The sequence below is a fragment of the Thermobia domestica genome, chromosome 5, assembly GCF_964235325.1.
Source record: "Thermobia domestica chromosome 5, izTheDome1.hap1.1, whole genome shotgun sequence".
Classification (NCBI taxonomy): Eukaryota; Metazoa; Arthropoda; class Insecta; order Zygentoma; family Lepismatidae; genus Thermobia; species Thermobia domestica.
Window position 1 is genome coordinate 127,149,531 of NC_137458.1, and position 20,483 is coordinate 127,170,013.

The 20,483-nt window shown below is 35.7% G+C and overlaps 1 protein-coding gene across 2 annotated transcripts in view; it reads left to right on the top strand.

Moving 5' to 3' along the window:
* Positions 1-20,483, top strand: part of chm (lysine acetyltransferase chameau) — a 459,651-nt gene that overhangs the window by 84,213 nt on the left and 354,955 nt on the right. For both annotated transcript variants that reach the window (XM_081759086.1, XM_081759085.1), the window contains exon 7: positions 6,598-6,784. In XM_081759086.1, the coding sequence (XP_081615212.1) occupies positions 6,598-6,784 (187 nt within the window). The remainder of the gene's footprint in view (positions 1-6,597; positions 6,785-20,483) is intronic.

Genomic DNA, 20,483 nt, shown 5'->3' on the forward strand with positions numbered 1-20,483 from the left:
TAAAATAAGTTTAAATCATTTATTTTAATAATTAGGCCCACGTTTTACGCTTAATGTTTTATTTATTTTAAAATTGTATGTATTCATAGTGTACAGTACACATCATTTTATGTTTCTTACAGTTAAGTTAGACATTATAAAATTTATCTTCAAATATGTACAGTACGGTATATAACAAACATTTATAAAATATTGACTTGTGCTAAGAGGTCGGAAGATATGAATAAGAGCGGATTTTTGGTATAAAAATGTTCTTTAATTGTATAGATGGGGCTAGAAGTGAGTAACTAGAATTTCGGACTACGCGACATTTTTGTTATCTGGCTAGTCCTTCCGTCATATTAGGTCGGATAGTCGGGAATGTAGTGTATATAAAACAATGAATTCCAATGAAGTGAAAAAAATCTAGTAATGGGTTTACTATAAGGAACTTTAGAATTTAAAATCATGTTCAACAATATTGACTGAATTGACAGTATTCCGCTGTGTACTGTAGTGTGTGGCAAATTGGCATGGCTAGATACACCATTAACATTGTATAGAAATTATTTTAACTTAATCACCAAAATGAGTGTTCAGTTCGACAGATATTTCGTACATTGCGACGAATATGATCAGCATAATCGACCTACAGAACGCTCGACTTACCGATTTGAGCAGATGAAAATCCACATGTGGATCGCGAAGGGACGGAAGAACCTTCCATTCTCAGAAAATCAATGTGTAGTATTTTACGACGACAAACATGGTAGTCACATCACCGTCAGTGGTAACTAATACAGAAATATAGTAATGCATTTTTTGATGTGTCAACTGGAAATCGCGCCATAAACAGTATTTTTAATTTGTCACACAGCTGGCAGACTTTTGAGTTATTACATGAGAAGTTTCCTGGACAGTGTATCGAGAAGTAGTAATGTGGACTGGTCAGTCAGATCATGAGATGTGTCTCGCCTGGGTTATTTTCTGTTGGGTTACTCCAAGTCTCAAGTCCACGAGAATAAGGCAAAAACAATTTGTAAACTGAAAGGGAACACAAAACGCACAATTCCTAGTTTACCTCACTTATACAAAAGTGGTTCAAAATTGAACCTTCAGAATCCATTCCAACCATCGAAGCAGAGGACATTTGAATAACATTGTCTCGAGAACATAATGTCATTAATGGTTGTTCACAATACTGTTTACCCTCGCATATTAGGTCCCTCGACACTTCTGCGCATGACAGAAGTAGAAGAGTCCATTACAAAAAATGGGTATGTGAATGTACGGACAACAAGTGTTCGTTTTCCCCTCTGGGAGCGAGAGAAAGAAGGTTGGAAGTTTAAACATAGTTGCCAGCCAACGTAAATTGGTTCCAGGTCAGCAATATATTCTGGTCAGGCGATGATGTCACACAGTGAACAGAGCGCGCGCATTTTAAATGCACCCTTGCATTGTGTTTTAGGGGCTTCGATATTCGGTTGATTACGCCAACAACTTGCGAGAGGACATAAGTTATTGTCTTTCTCTACAATACACATGGCTCTGCAGTTTACTGTATTTTTCTAGTTATTTCTCTTATCTGTTTCGTGTTTATGCTTGCGTGAGCGCGCTTGTGTATGTGTACATGTGTCGTTTTGTGTATGATGGACCCAATAACGGACCTACCCACAAATTTGGAAAAATATATAAAAGCTAAAAGATACAATAAAAAGTAAATATATTTTCCACTGGTTATATTAATGGTATATAATTATTTAACAAATAGCATCCACCACTTCTGTAAAAGTAATTTCCTACTGTCATTATCAATCAAATGTGTATATGTATCCATAAGCGAGGGAGCGGGCCTACTCAAAATTAAAATCCTAAAGCCGCCCCTGCCAGTGATAGTAAAATCATATGCAAAATATTGTGCTTATCCCCTCCTAGTTTTGGATTCCTCTATTTTTTTTTTCTTTCTTGCTTCATCTTGCACCTTAGATCCTCAGTCATGTCCTACGGACAATAATCAGCGATTATCGTGTTTTCAGTGATTTCATTTTCATATTATCATTTATAAAATCTTATCAGGTATAGATTTACCTTGTCGGGTTGGTAACATTGTTCAAACAATACCTTTACTGCCGACGCGAATAACCAATGCTTTTTATTATTATTATTATTATTATTATTATTATTATTATTATACACTTCTTTCCTTTCATTAAGATAGACTCTCCTTTCATTCTGCAAATTAGAGATCTCAGCCGAATGGGCAAACAGTAATATATCATTTATAGTTTTCATGGTGTCTCATTTTCAAGTTCTGACGTCCTTATTGGTAAACCCTATACATGTGTCAAATGAAGGAAGGAAATGTTGCCAACTTATGCCACGACCTTGTGCACTTTCGAAGATTAATACTTATCACTTTGAAATCTAACGTGACCTTCAATATACAATTCTCCCAAAGACGCTTGCGTGCGTAAAAATTTCTGAGTTTAGTAATTGCAATTTGGCAACAGCTTAACGAGGAAACAATGTTGAACTTCAACCATTGATCACCAGGTTCTACATTTTCTGCAAGATCGCACTAGCATAGATTCAAGAAATACATTGTGTGCAAACAACCACTACATTTTTGGCAGTTGATGATTCATATTATCTATTTCGAATTTGTCGTGTCGACTTCATTAGGAGTAACCGTACTATAGCGCGATATTCTAGCGGAAAGCAGAAAACGTGATGCTTGGAGTGTTAATGTATTTCAGAAGAAAAAAGATCATTAAATAACTTGTTGACGAATTTCTTCTTTATACTCGACTTCGCTTACTTAATCGTAAATTAAAATCGTAGGTCCTAAAGTTCCTTTCGATTCTGTTTCGGATAATGCAGTTAGATTATAGCTTCCGACTATATTCATCATTTCAGATTATAGCTTCGAAAAGGAAGTTAATAATCGCATAATACTGAAAATGGTAATTAAAGTAACAAGTGTGCTGTTGTTTGTTTATTTTTTTTAAAATCTTTACATTCTGAGAGAAAATTATTACTCAAATTACAGTAAAACTGTTGCAATACATATAGAATTAATTAATTTTTATTATGTGTCGGAATTGGGAAATTTAAAAAAAAAATATTTATTTATTTATTTTTTAGGTATTAACCCCTACATCAGCGATAACGATGTTAACATATTGCAGACATTTTTCTAGTTTATTTGAGGAATGGAAATGATTTCCCATCTTTCTGACTATTGTTTTTCTTTTTCCCCATTCTTTGAGCTTAGCAATAAACTGTAGATCTCAAAGCTTCTGTAGCTTTATTCTTTCAAATATATTGATTATTGTCTCAGTAAATGAGGATGTTGGTCAAAATCTCTTTTTTTATAACATACATAATTATAGTATTATATAAAAGATATAACTTTGTTTTTTCTGTTTTATTATTATTATTATTATTATTATTATTATTATTATTATTATTATTACGAGGGCTATCCAGAAAGTAGATTACGTTTTCGTCTGTGTCCGCTAGGGGCGGGGCTAGCGCGGCCATCTTGGGGTCAGAGCGTTGCGCAGCTCAGTCGGCATCTAGCCGTGCTAGTGAGAGGTTCGTGCTGTGCTCCGTTAAGATACTGTGACGGTTTGAAATGTCTGCGTTAATTGAAAATCCCGCGAGCTGCGAGGTGCGTGCAGTAATAAGGTTTCTGACAGCAAAAAACTGTAAACCGATAGAAATCTATCGGCAGCTGTGTGAAGTGTATGGGGACAACATTATCACTGAAGGTGGAGTGCGACAGTGGGTCATAAGATTTAAAAATGGCCGAACCAATGTTCACGACGAAGATCGAAGTGGGAGACCCAGCAAAGTGACTGCCGAACTTGTCGAAAAAGTCGATGTTAAAGTCCGTGAAAATCGAAAGTTCACAATAACGGAACTTTCTTTGAGTTTTCCACAAATTTCGCGAAGTTTGTTGCACGAAATCATCAGCGAAAAGCTTGGTTACCACAAGTTTTGTGCAAGATGGATTCCAAAAATCTTGACAGAGGACCACAAAAATCAGCGAATGGCTGCAGCGTTGCACTTTTTGGACGCCTACAATAAGGATGGTGACTCTTTACTCGATCGCATCGTTACTGGTGACGAAACATGGGTGAAACACGTGAACTGTGAAACGAAATTGCAATCAATGCAGTGGGGGCACACAGGTTCTTCCCAAAAACCCAAGAAATGCATGCAAACAATGTCGGCAAGGAAGATGATGGCGACTGTTTTTTTGGGACAGAAAAGGTGTGATTTTGGTGGACTTCCTGGAAAGAGGCACTACAATAAACGCTCAAAGGTATTGCCAAACTCTGCAAAACCTCAGAAGAGCAATTCAAAACAAGCGCAGAGGAATGTTGAGCTCTAAGATCTTGTTGATTCACGACAACGCCCGGCCCCACACGGCAAATGTCACGCGTGAAGTTCTTGAATCTTTTCAGTGGGAGTTGTTTCCTCATCCGCCGTACAGTCCCGACCTGGCACCGAGCGACTTCCACCTATTCCCAGCAATGAAGAAGTGGCTGGCTATGCAGCGTTTTGATGACGACGAACAGCTGCAAGAAGAGGTAACGAAGTGGTTGAAGTCGCAGGCGGCCGAATTTTTCGACGAAGGAATTTCCAAGCTCGTACATCGCTACGATAAATGCCTTAATTTGAATGGTGACTATGTCGAAAAGTAGTATTTGTGTGTGGCTTTCATCTGTATATAATAAAATTTGTTTCCTATACTTTGTTGATTTTTTATTCCAAAACGTAATCTACTTTCTGGATAGCCCTCGTATTATTATTATTATTATATTTGGCAAAATTTGTTACGTGTGTGATGCGTTAAGGTGTATTATTTTCTTACTATATTTCGCAAACTCCACTGTTCATATATTCATGTAGACTTATTCTGTGGATTACTTCTTGGATCACTTCTTAACTTGCTTTTCTTCTTGTGTTCCGGTAAAAGTGTAAGTTCAGCACTTAAAGTCGAAATTGAATGGATTAGTATTTTTGTTTGTTTGTTTGGTTGGTTTGGTTTTGTTTCACCTCGTCTGAGAGTCGGAAAACTGTACATATAATATTTTATGAGGAACATGTGGCATCTGCTCACTTTCGTTTCTTCACTGGTAAACTATGTACCACTACTATTATTTACTATCATCATCTTTTGAATCAATGCGCAGTATAAGATTTATTTCGCTTAAGCTTTTGTATCCTGTTCACTTTTAGTTCAGTAATTGTTCCTGTAAGTTATTTATTGGATCATACCCTCAAATATAGTGAAACTTTTGAATAACGTGACACTGGACAAACAACTATTTTTCCGTAGTTTTACAGGGAGGTTACATAAGTTTAAATTAAGCAAAACTCATGCGATAATTGCATATAGTATAAAGTAAATATGTATACATTAATTATAGTACACTAGTAACGAAATACTCGACTCAAAATTCGAATTACTGGGGAGATTTTCAGAACAGATTGAGAGGAAAAATAGTCCTTGGTGAAATTTTATCGTGGAACTAATTAGGTTTGTTCCATTATTTTCGAAGTTGCAATGGAAAGCAAGAAGTGTCGCATTCTTGCCGATACGACAGGCCTCTTTTGTTTGTTTTATTTGTTTAAACAAATTGAAAATTTTCTAGGATTCCAATCAGAAAACCAATTTATTGGGAACAGAGAGAAGAATATTAAGTTCAGCATCCAACTGTTCTGCTTGCTGGTTTACCAGGTCACTGATTTATGATAAAGATATTTTGTGGAGAAAGGATTTTCTGTCTGCTGTACTGCATCTCAGATTTGTAATCAAATTGCAGGAGGTGTTTTCTGTGCTAAATACAAATGACTGTCCTTCCGTAAAAGGGAGGGTTTTGTCCCGCAACAATTCACATATTTTTTAGAGACAAAATGTCTGTTTTCATATTATGGAGGTGTCAGATGTTTGTATTACCCTACCAACTCAAAACAGAATCGTTAAAACTGTCGTGGACAGTCAATCGTAGATATCCACCGAAATTTTATCCGCGAATAATTGGACTGTTTCAAGAATTGAAGTCTTGACAGTTTCACTGTCAGCAAAATCTTTCATTTGCAGCCGAGTCTTCTTGTTCAGTTCATCCTAGAAAACTTTCAATTCGTTTAAACAGATAAAACAAACAAAAGAGGCCTCCTACCGTATCGCCAAGAATGCGACACTTCTTGCTTTCCATTGCAACTTCGAAAATAATGGAACAAACCTAATTAGTTCGACGATGAAATTTTACCAAGTTATCGTACACTCTTTATAGAAATCATGGAATCTTGTATATTCGATCCTTGCTGCAATGTCGGAAACCAACACGCTCTTGCCAACAAGTCTCATATTTCCTTACAGAAGACCATTTGTTGAACTCCTTAATATTACATTATCAACATCTCCCCAGTCTTTCATATTTTCTTCTATTGTCTGTGTTCTAAGGATAACCGAAACGGAACTTCGAGTATTAGGTATTAATTTAACCATAATTTTAAAGATAGATGTGAGTAATAAATTTATATAAATAAGATCTTTTTAAAAATTATTTTTGAAGCTACATGTGAACTTTCTTTTTCATTTAGGAAGGACAAGATTTCCGTGTGGGAAGTTGATGGTAAACGATATAAGCAGTATTGCCAGAATCTCTGTTTATTAGCCAAGTTTTTCCTGGATCATAAAACATTGTACTACGATGTAGAACCTTTCCTGTTTTACGTCATGACAACGTCTGATTCTGAGGGCTGCCATACAGTGGGTTACTTCAGTAAGGTAAGTACTGAACATTCATGTTTGTTTTATTTTCGGTCATGGTCAAAAGTTATTTCGCATCTGCAAGAATAGGTATAAGGTACTAGCCATCGTAGAATTTATTCTTCCAGTAATGTGTTAGTTTCATTATAGCAAAAGAATTTGAGCTTATCATGGCTGTGTATAGTGGTAGTTACTTAAAAGTATATTCTCATGACTAGAAAATATGTTTTGATGATAACTACTTACAGAAGTTACGTTAACAGATTGTAAACTTACATTTGAAGCAGATGTGAATTTACATTTGCTTCCTTGATTCGTGGAAGATCTCGATTGTATTTGCAAAATGGATATCCCGTATAACGACGTTCGGAATTTAATATAGCAAAAATAGCAATTGTAATTGAATGGAGAAATCGACACAAGAATTGCTCTCACTCTTACTTGTTTAAGAGCTAGAGATGATTCTTGAGATATTATTTTCGGTATTAATATTGTAACATTTCTTGTATGTGTAAGCAAACGTAAAGATTGACGTGTCCTTGTAGTACTTGAAATCGAACCATCTATCCCTCTTATCTCATCAAAATCAAAATTAGATATTCACTTGCAGGAATTTGTATTTTTGGATCAAAAGATCCAATATATCTCAATCAAAAAATTTCTTGTAGACCTTATGCCTGGAAAACTGCATATAGTGTAGCCAAACCCAAACTATCAGTTAACTCAGTATGATGTGCTTATTGCGTAGAAAATACGAAAACTCGATTTAGGGGCCGCGACGTTCAAAAATTTTGTGGCTCCTGATCCAAATACTAATTATTGGCCAAGATCACAATCTTTTGATCCATTTTTGGATCACTTTCCTAAAATTCTTCTTTCATGTAGTTTCTTGGTACAGCTATGAAGCCATTTTTTACTGGAAACAATTAATAATGAATATATAAAGAGAATGTCTGGCATATTGTTGTTAATAATAAAATGGACTCTGTTATGCCTGTACGTTGATCCAGTAAAATATTTCAAAAACTCTTCTCCTTTCTTCATTTGTCCCGTTGTAGGCAAGGAACTGCCGTTAAGAATTCACATTCCTAATAGTCAAAATTAAATTCTTAGAAATTGTAATTACTAAATGCGAAAACAGGAGATCGCTGTCTGAAATGCACTCGCATAACTAATTGTATCAAAAACCAAAACATATAAAATTATTATGCATTTTAGACAGTGCTTATCCTTTGTTTGCATATGAAGAAGTTATAATTTCAGTGCATTAAATTTCGACTATTTCTTTTCGTGACAGATGAAGGGAACAAAAGAGTTCTTGAAATATTTTAGTGGATAAGTATACACGCATAATAAGGTTTTATTATTAAATTAATAATAAAAGATAGGAAAAGGAATTAATGAAAAAAAAGTATTCGTTGAAATTAACTTAATTTTTGCAATGTTCACATATGTACTACTGGTACTAATGCTTGCTTGGCATTTAGGAATATTGTAACTCTAATACTATATCTGCCTATCATTTAATATAATTTTATTTTAATGGGAATTCAGGAGACTGAAGCAAGAGAAAGATTATAAAAATTTTATGCAGTTCTCGTGTTTAGTGACTAATGGTTTGTTCAAGTTGTCTAACTCTTAATCACATTAAATAAAACGTGCTACCGTTCTTATAAAATGTTTGTACTTGACCCCTTGCACAGCGAAAGCTTGGTCACTCATGTGAAGTCTTCAATACGTTCCATGCCAATTTTCCTTATTTTGTATGAGTAACAATAATATGATACTTTTGATGATAGAACAATACACAAAATACGGTAATTTTTCAAGGTAGGCCATTTAATATGTTTAAGACGTTATTAATTGAATCTCAAGTTGTCTTGTATAATGCACACATGTGTCGAGCATTAAGATGTCTTAATAAACTGCGTATCCATGTTGCTGGTGTATAAAAAAGGATATAGAAGCAGTTGTTAGTTTATTTAAAGGCGTTTTGTAAGCTTTCTTGCTTACTTTCTGCAATTTTTATATTTTTTATTTAAGTTAATCACTAAAATTCAGACAAGTGATGAAAGCTGTACAATTTTAACCAACACCTCTACTCATTCATTAATCCATCTCATCCATTAACTTAAAATATATTGATATAAGACGCTCTCGAAGTCTGCCCATTTGGTTGAAATGATATTATCGTTGGTATTGTGTGGTCCTAGTTTTCTTGTAGAACCACGTGCGTGACAATTTTAGTAAGCTAGTAGAGCCTAGCTAGAGTGGCCAGTTTCTTTCTTCTCTAATTCAAGAGAAGCACAGCGGAGAATGGGAATGCACAAGGTACAAAGACCTATAAGATTAAGAAAACAGTTAGGGCAAAATCTACTTTTGTGGACAAGAGCACAGTGCAAAAACTAATCATGATAATATCTGAGAGTAACTTTCGGCATCAATAAAATTCATTTAGTCGGGACTGGTGGCGTGGTCCTTACAAACAGCTCTCGTGGAGGCGAGATAGTGTGATAAGTAGAGACCGGATGTTAGGCAAAATGCCTATTCTTTAATATTAAAGATATGATCAAAAATAACATTTTAAAGTTTATATGGGGGGTTATAGTTTCGATTTAAGCCAATTTAATTTTGCCTGTTTTGCCTATTTCGACCTTTACTGCCTAAATAATTGCTTTAGTGCCTAATGTTGCCTATTCTATGCATTTTCTTCAAATTAAGCCTTCATTGGAAAAATGTAATTTATATAACATAAGTGATATATGTGTATATTAGGTGTTTGTAAACACAAGCACGTGATATGTTGCAATATATATATATATACTGAGTGAACTTCAAAGATGTGCACATACTTCGGGAAATGATTAGTGATATCAAAAGAAGACAAACAGTCCTCGTGTATTTTGTCTAATTCCGTGTCATGTACAAGTGACAGAGTGCCAACTTGGAATCGAAAATCGAATCCTGACAATTGGAACGAAACCGAAAGATGTGCGCATACTTCGGGAGGTGATTCGTGACATGAAAAGAAGACAAAACGTCCTCTTAAATGTCACCAATCACCTCCCGAAGTATGTGCACTTTTATGTCTCGTTCCAATTGTCAGGATTTGATTTTGGATTCCAAGTTCGCCCCCTTGTCACTCCTACACGACGTGGAATTCAACAACATGCAAAAGGACTTTTTGTCTTCTTTTGGTGTCATGAATCACCTCTTGACGTATGTGGACATCTTTCAGATTCTCCCAGTATATATGGAATGCATAACTAGCTTCGTTTTTATATATACAATAAAAGAAGATATTAACAAACAAGAATGTTTCTATATTCTTTGAACATTATCTATGACTTGAATCTATTTTTTAATTATATTGAGTATTTATCTTCATTATTTCGAGTTACATTTTAGTGTCTATTTTACTGCCTATTTACCAGGTTTTTAGTGCCTAAACATCCGGTCTCTAGTGATAAGAAACGGCTTGTACTATGAGAGTTGATCTTGCATGATGGACTGTGCACTACCCAATTCAACTTCCGATCGTGGTTTTGAGCCCACGTTAATAGTAGTCTTCTCCTTCATAACCCGGTGTTGCATTAGGACGTAAAATACAAAATCTCTGCTCAATTGAGTAGAATTGAAGGACTTGTCCCACTCATCCACAGAAATTGGTCTTCTAGTCTAACTTGCTTATTTACAGTTGAAGAATGATGCACTATTACATTTCTTGAAAACTCAAACTGCTTTTTCCTCGGAAAGTTGTAAATGTGGGATACACCTTTCTTCTAGCAGACCCTTCAATTCATTTGCATTCTTCTTGGGTGAAGATGAAAAATGAAGATACATGGTAGTGACTTTGTAAAAACTTTCAGTCAACATAACCAGTATTGAGAATGAAAGTTGGGAGCTACTAACACTGTGTACAGCCACTCGAACGTTAAAATATATTCAAAACCGGTATGTGTTTAGGGTTTCCAGATCTGCGGACACAGCTCGGAGTTCCCGTGTTTGAAATATTGTACGAGTACACGCGCCAGCCAACTAAATCGATGCGTACGCGCCTTTGGAGTGGGAGACCCGGGTTCGATTCCCGGCGGGAGCTCATGTGGTTCGGATTCCACGTTAATCAGTAGGTCCACGTCTCATATAGCCTCGCTGCTGAACGGGACGATAAACCCAAACTGAACTGAACCAACTAAATCGACAAGCTAAAATATTTAAATTATCTGTAATTAATTATTTGTCATTATATTTTTGTTGTAACAAAAGGCTAGGTTTAAATTCTTTTCATTGTTGCACTTATATTTCCTCGCGGCACCGTTTTAATTAATGATTCGACAAAGGTGGAAGTGAGACCTAAATTAGACTGTACTGTACTGTGCTATGTGTTTTCTGCTTTGAAATCTATAGTATCAACACTTAATAGGAAGGATAGTTATAATTGTTGGAAATCATGGGCGTCTCTGACGGGGGGACGCCCCCCCAATATTTTGAAATACCAAATATTCAATATTTTATTTTAATTTAATTTATTTAGATACTCACTAGTAATTACATCATTTCCTTTGATGTCCCCCCAAATTTTACATGCCAGAGACGCCAATGTTGGAAATTATGTACGTAGTGCGTTTTTCGAGAAACCCAATGCACTAAACTTGTTTAAAATAATGCCATGTCGAATTAGTGTATATTACGATGGAAGTTTTATGATCAGATGATAGAAACAGAACTTGTGATAACTGAAATTTGTGTTCAGATGAACTTTGAAAATGACTTATCAATTTCTGCACAAATCGATTCTGGAAAATAACTTTTATTCAGTAGCAGGGAAGAGCTCCAAAAAATATTAGTAATAGTAAGGTAAACGTTTATAATGTTTTATGCCATTTTCATGTAGTTCGGTATGGTATACGTTTGGCTAGTAGTAATTATAGTGTTAGTAGTCCCAAAGAAAATAAGTAGCGATGACACGTGTACTCTACGTGAATGAGTTTGAGTTGTATGGCGTAATATTTCCTCAATTAAATATTGAAACCGTAAGTGGTAGTAAATTTCTTCCAGCTTTCATTTTAGTAGAGAGATTAGAGTGGAGATGTAATATATTCCTGAGACGCTTAACTAATTGTAGAAAACCGCTTCTTGCTGTCAATTACAGTTTTTACTCTTTAGTGATCAACGTTAAAACTGAACATGGTTTTCTGTCACTTCTGGCTTGAATAGAGGGCTAAGGGAGAAGATGGTGCATAGTTTTAGAACGTTAAATCGATTCCCAAAAAAATTACGTCTCGCTGTCTCTGATCGTTTTTGCTCTATGTAGACCAATATTAAAACCAGAAATTATAGTGGATTTCTGTCACTTTCGGTTTTAGTAGAGAGTTAAGAGTGAAACTGACATGTATTCTTGAGACGCTTAATCTATTAAAGGGAATTTTTTCTCCCTATATATATATATATATATATATATATATATATATATAGATAGATAGATAGATAGATAGATAGATAGATAGATAGATAGATCTGTATCGATCAACGTTAAAACTTGAAATGGTTGATGTCTGCAACTTTCGATAGATGAATGACTTCCAGCAACGAACTTGATTCTTAACTTTTACCTGTAGTCGTGGCCAAAATTGATGGCGGTTCATCAGGTAGTTAGGGCCGCGGTGGCTCAGTGGTAGAGCGTAGGACGGTTCTCTTTTATTAAATTAATTGAGCCACTAAAACACAAACTCATGTGCCATAATTCCATTTATTTATGTATTGTTGTCCTGACAACCTCTTATCGACAATCTTATTATTTAAAACATTTGAATATCTTTTTTTTATATATTAACCTTATATCTATACACTATTTCTTTCTCTTCTTCTAATAGTAAAATCAGCCAGCCTAGTACATATTTAGAATATCTTATGGTCCAAAATTACAAAGTAATATTTATAATACAAATATACTGGTTCGATCCCAGCTTGCGCCACGTGAATTTTGTGTTGGACAAACACCGTGTACGTGGGTTTTCTCGGAGTTCTCCCGTTTCCTCGCACTCTTCATTCTACCATTTCATTCATTTCTCATCGTCACTGTCTCCTTTAGCCTAACCAGCATAACCGTGGGACGTAAAACTTAAAGATTTCATTTCATGTTTTCATCAAGTAGTTCGTACAGTTTTGTTTCTTCCAGACGTACGGGTTGATGGATACAAGGACACACAGGCTAAATATATAAAGGGGTTCTGGTAAGCAAACTCCTTAAAAATATTCATTTTCAAATTAGGTCCCAATTACATAAATGATGCTGGCCTCCGGATTTACTTTCAGTTCAACCTGGTAACCCTAGTATTTAGTATAAATATTTCACAATTATTTTACGATTAAGTAAGTATTTAATACTAATACTCAGCCTTGCTGCAAACTTGTGATGAATTGAACTCTTAATAAGGAAAACGCCAGTGTAAATAAGTCATCATGCAAAAATATCAAGAATAGTAAATTCTATCCAGACTCATTTCCAAATGCAAGATCCTACATTACAGCATTCATGTCTCTCCCCCCTGGATGCTTCAAAGCTAGCTTTCTGTATTTTTTCTTCCTGCTTGTTCCCCTGTTCATCTGATGAAGAGTTTAGCGAAAATGCTTACAGTGTACCTTTTCTAGCGTAATAATTAAAAAAAAAAAAATCTGGTGCAATAACCTTCAGGGGGTCAAGGTTGTAATACTCATAACCGTGGAATGGTGCGTATTTAGCACAAATGCTTTTCTCGTCGTTAATGCTGGCTTTCTAGACTGGAGTTTGCTACTTGTTTCTTTCAAGCAGCTCTCCATTTTTCCCTACGACGCTGCGTGGAAGCCGAAATAGCGACACCATCTGATGTGTGCGAACTTTCATCCATTTTTCCTCTGACTCAGATCCACACTGCTTGACTTCACTGATCCCACGAGTAGTGGTATTCCAGTGAGGTTAAGACATTGGCAGTGCATGTAATTATATTTTCATTATTTTTTGGTAATTCATTATAAATATTTATATAAACCGTACATTCTTTCATTTGACGTCGTCCACCATACGTCGGTAGTTTTTTCCTTTTTTCATTTGTTCTTTAAGAGTTTATAAGTAGAACTCCTCTCTTCCAAATTTATTACTTTCAATAACTTCTTATTTTGGGCTTGACATAGGAAGCACTATAAAGTTATAGATCTTGCCAGGGTTGGCAAAAACCATGGTTTTTATTTAAAAAACCAAAAAAACCGTTTTTTTTGGTTTAAACCAGGTTTTTATGGTTTAAATGATTTGCTCTATATATTCATATCATAGATGGACAGAAATAAGTTTATTTCGCCTTGATGTTATTATGCAACAACCGGGTTATGCTGGAAGGGGTCACATAAGCTTAAAGCGGAATAAAAGCCGCTTCTCGAGTTACATCCGAGAGAAATTGTCCTCCATTTGAACTCAGATCCAGGACTAATTGGTCACAAATGCGATACGTCTGCCGACTCACTCACGAAGGAATCCTGATAAAAAAAAAAACGTTATACGGATCTTTACATGCTTCTTAATATAACTGTCAAGAGTCATAGAGAAGGACAAAAAGATAAACAGTTGCATAAGTGAAACCATTACACAGAATTACATATGAACAATTTCAAAGTACTACGGAGTACAGAAGAACTAATTAGTTCAAGTTACTTAACAACGATTTTTATTGGTCCAAATTAAAGCAATACACCGACTTAATCTGCATACCAATAAGAAAAGTGAATAAAGATACGAATTATTTGAGTCCACTTTGGCTCAAACTCATTTATACATAAATAGGTACCAAAGATACTTATTTCACTAAATGCCTCTCGTTGGGTTTGTATGACCCCCCCCCCACACACACAAAAAGTACGGCATTTTCGATATAATTTATCCATAGTAAACGTTGAAACGAAACAATATTTAGAATTTTTCTTCGATTGCAATTACATAACAATAATAACAACTACAAAAAAATCACAAAATAAACTTGTAAAAAGAACTTGCTTTTGTAGTATAATCTTTTTGAGTAATGAATGGGGAATTTAAGTCTGAATATAATACGAATAATATACGGAGTGAAACGTGATAACCCACAAATGTGTGGTTATCAAGATTTTACAAACACTTACACTTTTACGAACATTTTTTGTTTTTTGGTTTAAACCAGTTGTTTTTTTTGAAAAAACCAGCTGGTTTAAACCTTGGTTTAAACCATGGTTTAAACCACCTTGGTTTAAACCAGCCAACCCTGGATCTTGCCCTGGAAAAGTATGGAACTCGAAATTGATGAAACGTATAACTGTTCCTTATTTGCCTTTGGCATGGAAGACTCAGGTTCAATTCCCGGCGAGAGCTCATGTGATTCGGATTCCACGTTAATCAGTAGGTCCCATTTCATATAGTCTCCCTGCTGAAAGGGACGTTAAACTAAAAATCAAATCAAATCAAATCAAATCAACTGTTCCTTATTTATCCGAATAAACCAAATATAGATTACTACCTGGATTATAAGTTGTAAGTTAAATGTGTACTTCTCGAACATTCAATCCTCAAAGAAACCTAATGTGATCATATATGATTACATTTGGATAATAATCAGGAATGTTTATTATAACAGCTTGTTTGGTATTATTATTCCGGGTTCGATTCTCTGTGGAGACACTTGATCGAAAAGTGTAACATTGTTTTCAGGCCATCCATCTTGAGTAAGATTTTTACTAGGCTTTCCTTATTCACACCAGGCAAATGCCGGGATGGTACCTAACATACAGGCTCCAGGCCGCTTCCTTCTTTCCTCAGACAATGTGCTCGCCGGAAGACGTCATTCCTCATTCGTGATGGGCTTAAGGCCATAGATGCTGGTAATCTCCAAAAATACATGTAGATATACACCAATAAATGAGTATTATTATTATCATTATCTTGAAATTGAATAAATAAGTAAATATATACAATATATAAAACTGAAAAGATGATACTGGCCTAGAACCGATCATGTCAAAGTTCTCCAAAGTAACCTTCTAGTAACACCACTGTTAAAAACCTAATGCTCATATAATATTTTCCACTGCGCATTTTACGTGAAAGGTAATTATATTGCAAATATTTCAACGCCTAAATACTACTTTTTAAGTATTAAAAGATTTGCATAGGTTCTTTTTTTTTTTTTTTTTTTTTTTTTTTTTTTTTTTTTTTTTTTAACTATATGGAAGTATTAAGTTCGTGCAAATGAAATGTCTAATGTGACGTCTGGTGGAAAATTCACCTCCTCATGTTGATGGGCTAAGGTCATCCATCTAATGTCACAAATTTTGTACACGTCCAGCAAACAGGCTGGTTACCCGGTAAGTCAGGAGGAAGTACGTTGTTGAACAGGATCGTATGAAAGTGCATTATGGAGAATGTATAATTGCTTGTGATTTTTTCTTTACGAATTCGAACTGGCATGTTCTACACAGCAAGCAACAAAAATATTTGGGCCAGGAATGGCTAATGAATGCACCATTCACCGTTATTTTGTCAAATTTTGCTCCGGAGACACAACATTGCAAAATAAGTCCCGTGGTCACCGACCAACACTGTGTTCGATATGCTCCTCAGAAGCACCGTAGAAGCAGATTCTGAAATAAAGAGTTAATGTTATTGTAAACGAGTTAGGCATACACCATACTATTGTCATTCGGTGCCTCTGCACAATCAATAAGGTTCAAATGTTGGACTTATGACTGCCATATGAATTGACATCGGCCAACAAGAATCTCCGCTTGGAGAAGTGCAGTCCGCTGAGTGTAACTAGGAAAGTTTTCTTCGTCGAATTATTACTTTAGATGAAAGATGGTTCTGCTGTGACAATCGTAAATGGTCTGGACAGTTGGTGGATCGTAACGTCCAGAATGGTTTTGTTGTTTGTATTGTGTCTATGGTGGGAATGGTCCATCATATCTCTCTCAGGCGAGGTGAAACCATCAATGTAGATCCTTATAATGGTGAACCTCATGGTATACATCGCAAACTTGTGCGGAAATATCCATCAATGGTCAGCAGACATGGTGTCCTCATGTTGCATGGCACTGCTTACTCAGATGATTTGCAAAGGACCGTGCAAGCTCCGTGAGTTGCAGTATGGAATTCTTCCTCACCCACCGTATTTCCTCAGTATCTTTCCCAATGACTACCTCACCTTATCTGGTATCGCGATCACTTCTTAGAAGGGAAGCGCTTTAATATGTGATTGAGGATTTCTTCGTATCGCATACTTTCACCTTGAATCCGATCGTTGGCTGAGCGATACACAATTTGTGTGGTTGCAGGTGGCCAGTATTATTAAACAGATATTTTCCTTTGGAAATGACGCATCTGGGGCGGACATTCCATTTACACCAACCTAATATGTATGAAAATTCGTACATATCATATTTTTTTTACTATCATGTGTTTCCATTGAAGACATGCTCTGTTACTGGCTTTACTGTGTTCATAAACCTTGAACATGTTTACAAAATACAAAATTTGCAACAGGAACCAATCCTGAATGTCCTCTGTATGCTAGTTCTTTGTACCATTTTAATTTATTAAATTTCCTGTATACGTGATATAAAGAAATAATACACTTCTGTTTGTGAAAATTGCAACACCAGGAAAGCGTATGAGTGAAATTGAATTTATACGAGAAATTTCTCACATTACTATACAGAACTGATTACAAATTCAGAGCTGTACAAGACCTCCATACTTGATTTATCAGTATGGCGTGAAGCTTCTACGTGTTGCAGTAGATATTTGTATACGCTATGAAATTGTGTCAAAGACGTTTTGGATGTGTTCTTGAGGAATCGCCTGCCAGGCTGCTTGTATGTCAGTCCATATGATATTAGTAAGGTATGCTGGAAGAAGGTTACGATTAATCATATCCTATGCATATTTAATTGGCAACGTATCAGGTGACTATACAGGTCAGGAAAGCAGTAGTGCCTGTCATTCCTCTTGTAGCCGAACATTGTCCTACTGAAAGATGTTTGAAAGAGAGGTATGGTCACGGTCTCTCTCCCTGTCAGTAGAGTGTTCCCAATGCGTAGTAGCCGTAATTGCGTGTTGTATCCAATGGCGCTTCATATCATCACGCCTGCCGTTTGAGCGCTAACGACATCTGACAGTATATGTTGGCAGATTGCGCTGATCACAATAGTATCTAACTCCTATACAGCCCTCACTGTAGGACAAGTTGAAGCTGGGCCCAACTAAAACACGACCACATTCCACTCTGTACCTCAACGACAATGTTTACATGCTCATTGTATTCTAAAGCGAATGTGATTTTGGATCAGTAGAAGCCAATGGAAAGAAATTCTGTGTATAGGAGACGCCGCCGAATTTTCGATGTAGGCAAGTCCACTCCCGATACCGTACTTCAATGCGGAGTTCATCGTTCGATCGTTGCTCTGCATGGTTCTCTTCTGTTCAGTGCTTTCACATACGCATCACTGTCTCAGCAGCATGCCCTCTACGCGCATCAATTTCACGATACGAGGATCCACTTTCACGTAGGTCGACTGTGACTCCATTCAAATGCAGTCATTTGTTCATGTTGCATCCGTTGACGTTATCGTCATAGGGATACTTGCCTAGACGGTTCCTTTACGCTTGTCAACAGTCTACTACCTGAGTACGGCGTAACCACCCTCGTGCAGTTCTACTCCGAGTGCCGAACGTTGAAAGATTAGTTTATTTACAACACAAACTACGGGCGCTGCTAGTTCTACGCATGCGCTGCCCTACTGAAGTAGTAATCATTCATACGTCATAGCTAGACGTGCTAATCGTGTGAATTTGGGCATATGCGTGGTGCAGTTTTCACAAATAGCAGTGTATAAATATCGCAGTGCATCTCTAAAAAAACGTTAATACATGTTCATTTAGAAAATGTTAATAAAATTCTGTTGTGAGAACTTTAATCAGTACAGTTCTGTTTTAAGTTGAATATCATTGTTTACTACAAGACGAGAGAACAGATTTTCATATCCCATTATTACTTATTCTCAGAATAAAGCTTTAATAAATTTCTTTGTATTGCGAGATATTTTATAACATCGTTGTTTCCAGGAACTGTAACATAAATATTTTGTTGTTTTTGTTATTTATATTCGAATATGCACGTGTAATCTTCCTAAAAAGAAGGGATTTTTTTTTTTCGTTCCCGAAAGTGTAGTGATTCTGTTAAAATAATAATAGTAAATTGCATTTAGATGTGACACTATGGTTAGGTCACAAGAAATTGGTCATAGAAATTTGCACAATGTAAAAACAATGAAAAGATTAAATTTAAAAATTCTGACCACCATTTCTGTTATTTATTGTTGTTATTCTCTAATTTGCGTTCGTGACGGAGACGACATTTTAATACTTACTGCGATAAAAATATACCTGAAGTTACAAGATAAACAAACAGACAAAATGGAGAGTTTCCGATAAAAATTTAAAATAGAACGCAATGTTATGAAGTATCAGTGAAAATGCACAAAGAATGATTTAATAGTTCATCATTAATCAACGGGTCACGTCATTACTGATGTCATAATTGATTTGCAAAAATATTTCTCAGTAATGAATACTATCGAATGAATTTACCATTTTAAATGTAAATAGTAGGTACAGTTGACTCAAAAAGTTCATTCTCGTGATGGAAAAAAAAATCACATCCAAGAGAAACTGGAATTTCTTTATTCTAAAGAAACTGTATCATAAAAAAAAAAAAAAAAAATCAACCTTACAGTGTAGAAGCCAAAATAATTAAGAACAAGAATTTAAGTCTATATATGTCAAAGAATAAACACACTCACTTGATCCATCACTAGATATCCGAAATTATGAATCTAGAAACGTGAAATGTATAAATGCTTCAGCACGTAGACTCTGGTTAAGAACAGGCTTTGGGAACTTCAGCCTAAGGGAAAGAAGGAATTGAAAGTTTTCCGCATTTTATCAGATCTCTAGAGACGGTTGTTCCTCTTAGACTTCGTGTAATACAGGGTTTTGTGGAATTGGACCCTTGGGGACGCTGAAAGATTTCTCATTATTATTACATTAAAATTTAGGCACATGGTTACGATATTACACAGGGTAACATTAGGTATGAAATTTAGTATGTAAGTCCTTATTTATCGATTCTTAAATAATATTTTTTTTTAAAAAAAAGTGACAGAACTCAAATCGTCAACTCTTCAGGAGAGCGATTTGGAAATTTACGTAGCTTCAATTAACAATGACACAATTGCTTCCTGGCGGGGACCAAGGGAAGGGAGATACCTTCAACTGCATTGTTTTTTCATAAAACTCTCCTAAAGTCCGGCTCAAACCTCTTGATGTCTGTCGGAAGCTAATGGTGTGAAGGTGCGACGTTGTCAGATTTTGCTTCCCTCCGTGTACAGGCATAACGTGCAACATTAACGCGAGAAATTAAGATATTGAAAAATAAATTTGTTCTTACAGATTTATTAACGCTATCGTGACATATATCATAAGGACATACTTTTGTAATGGCTTTCTCCTAATCCAGAAACAAAGCTATTAGGCAACGTCGCCCAACTTCCATTGGATATTTTGAAAAGGGGGACACGCCTTACACGTCGAGAGGTTTGAGCCGGACTGTAATCTTTTAAGACTGTTTTCATAATTATATACCAACAATGGTCATTCTTGGAT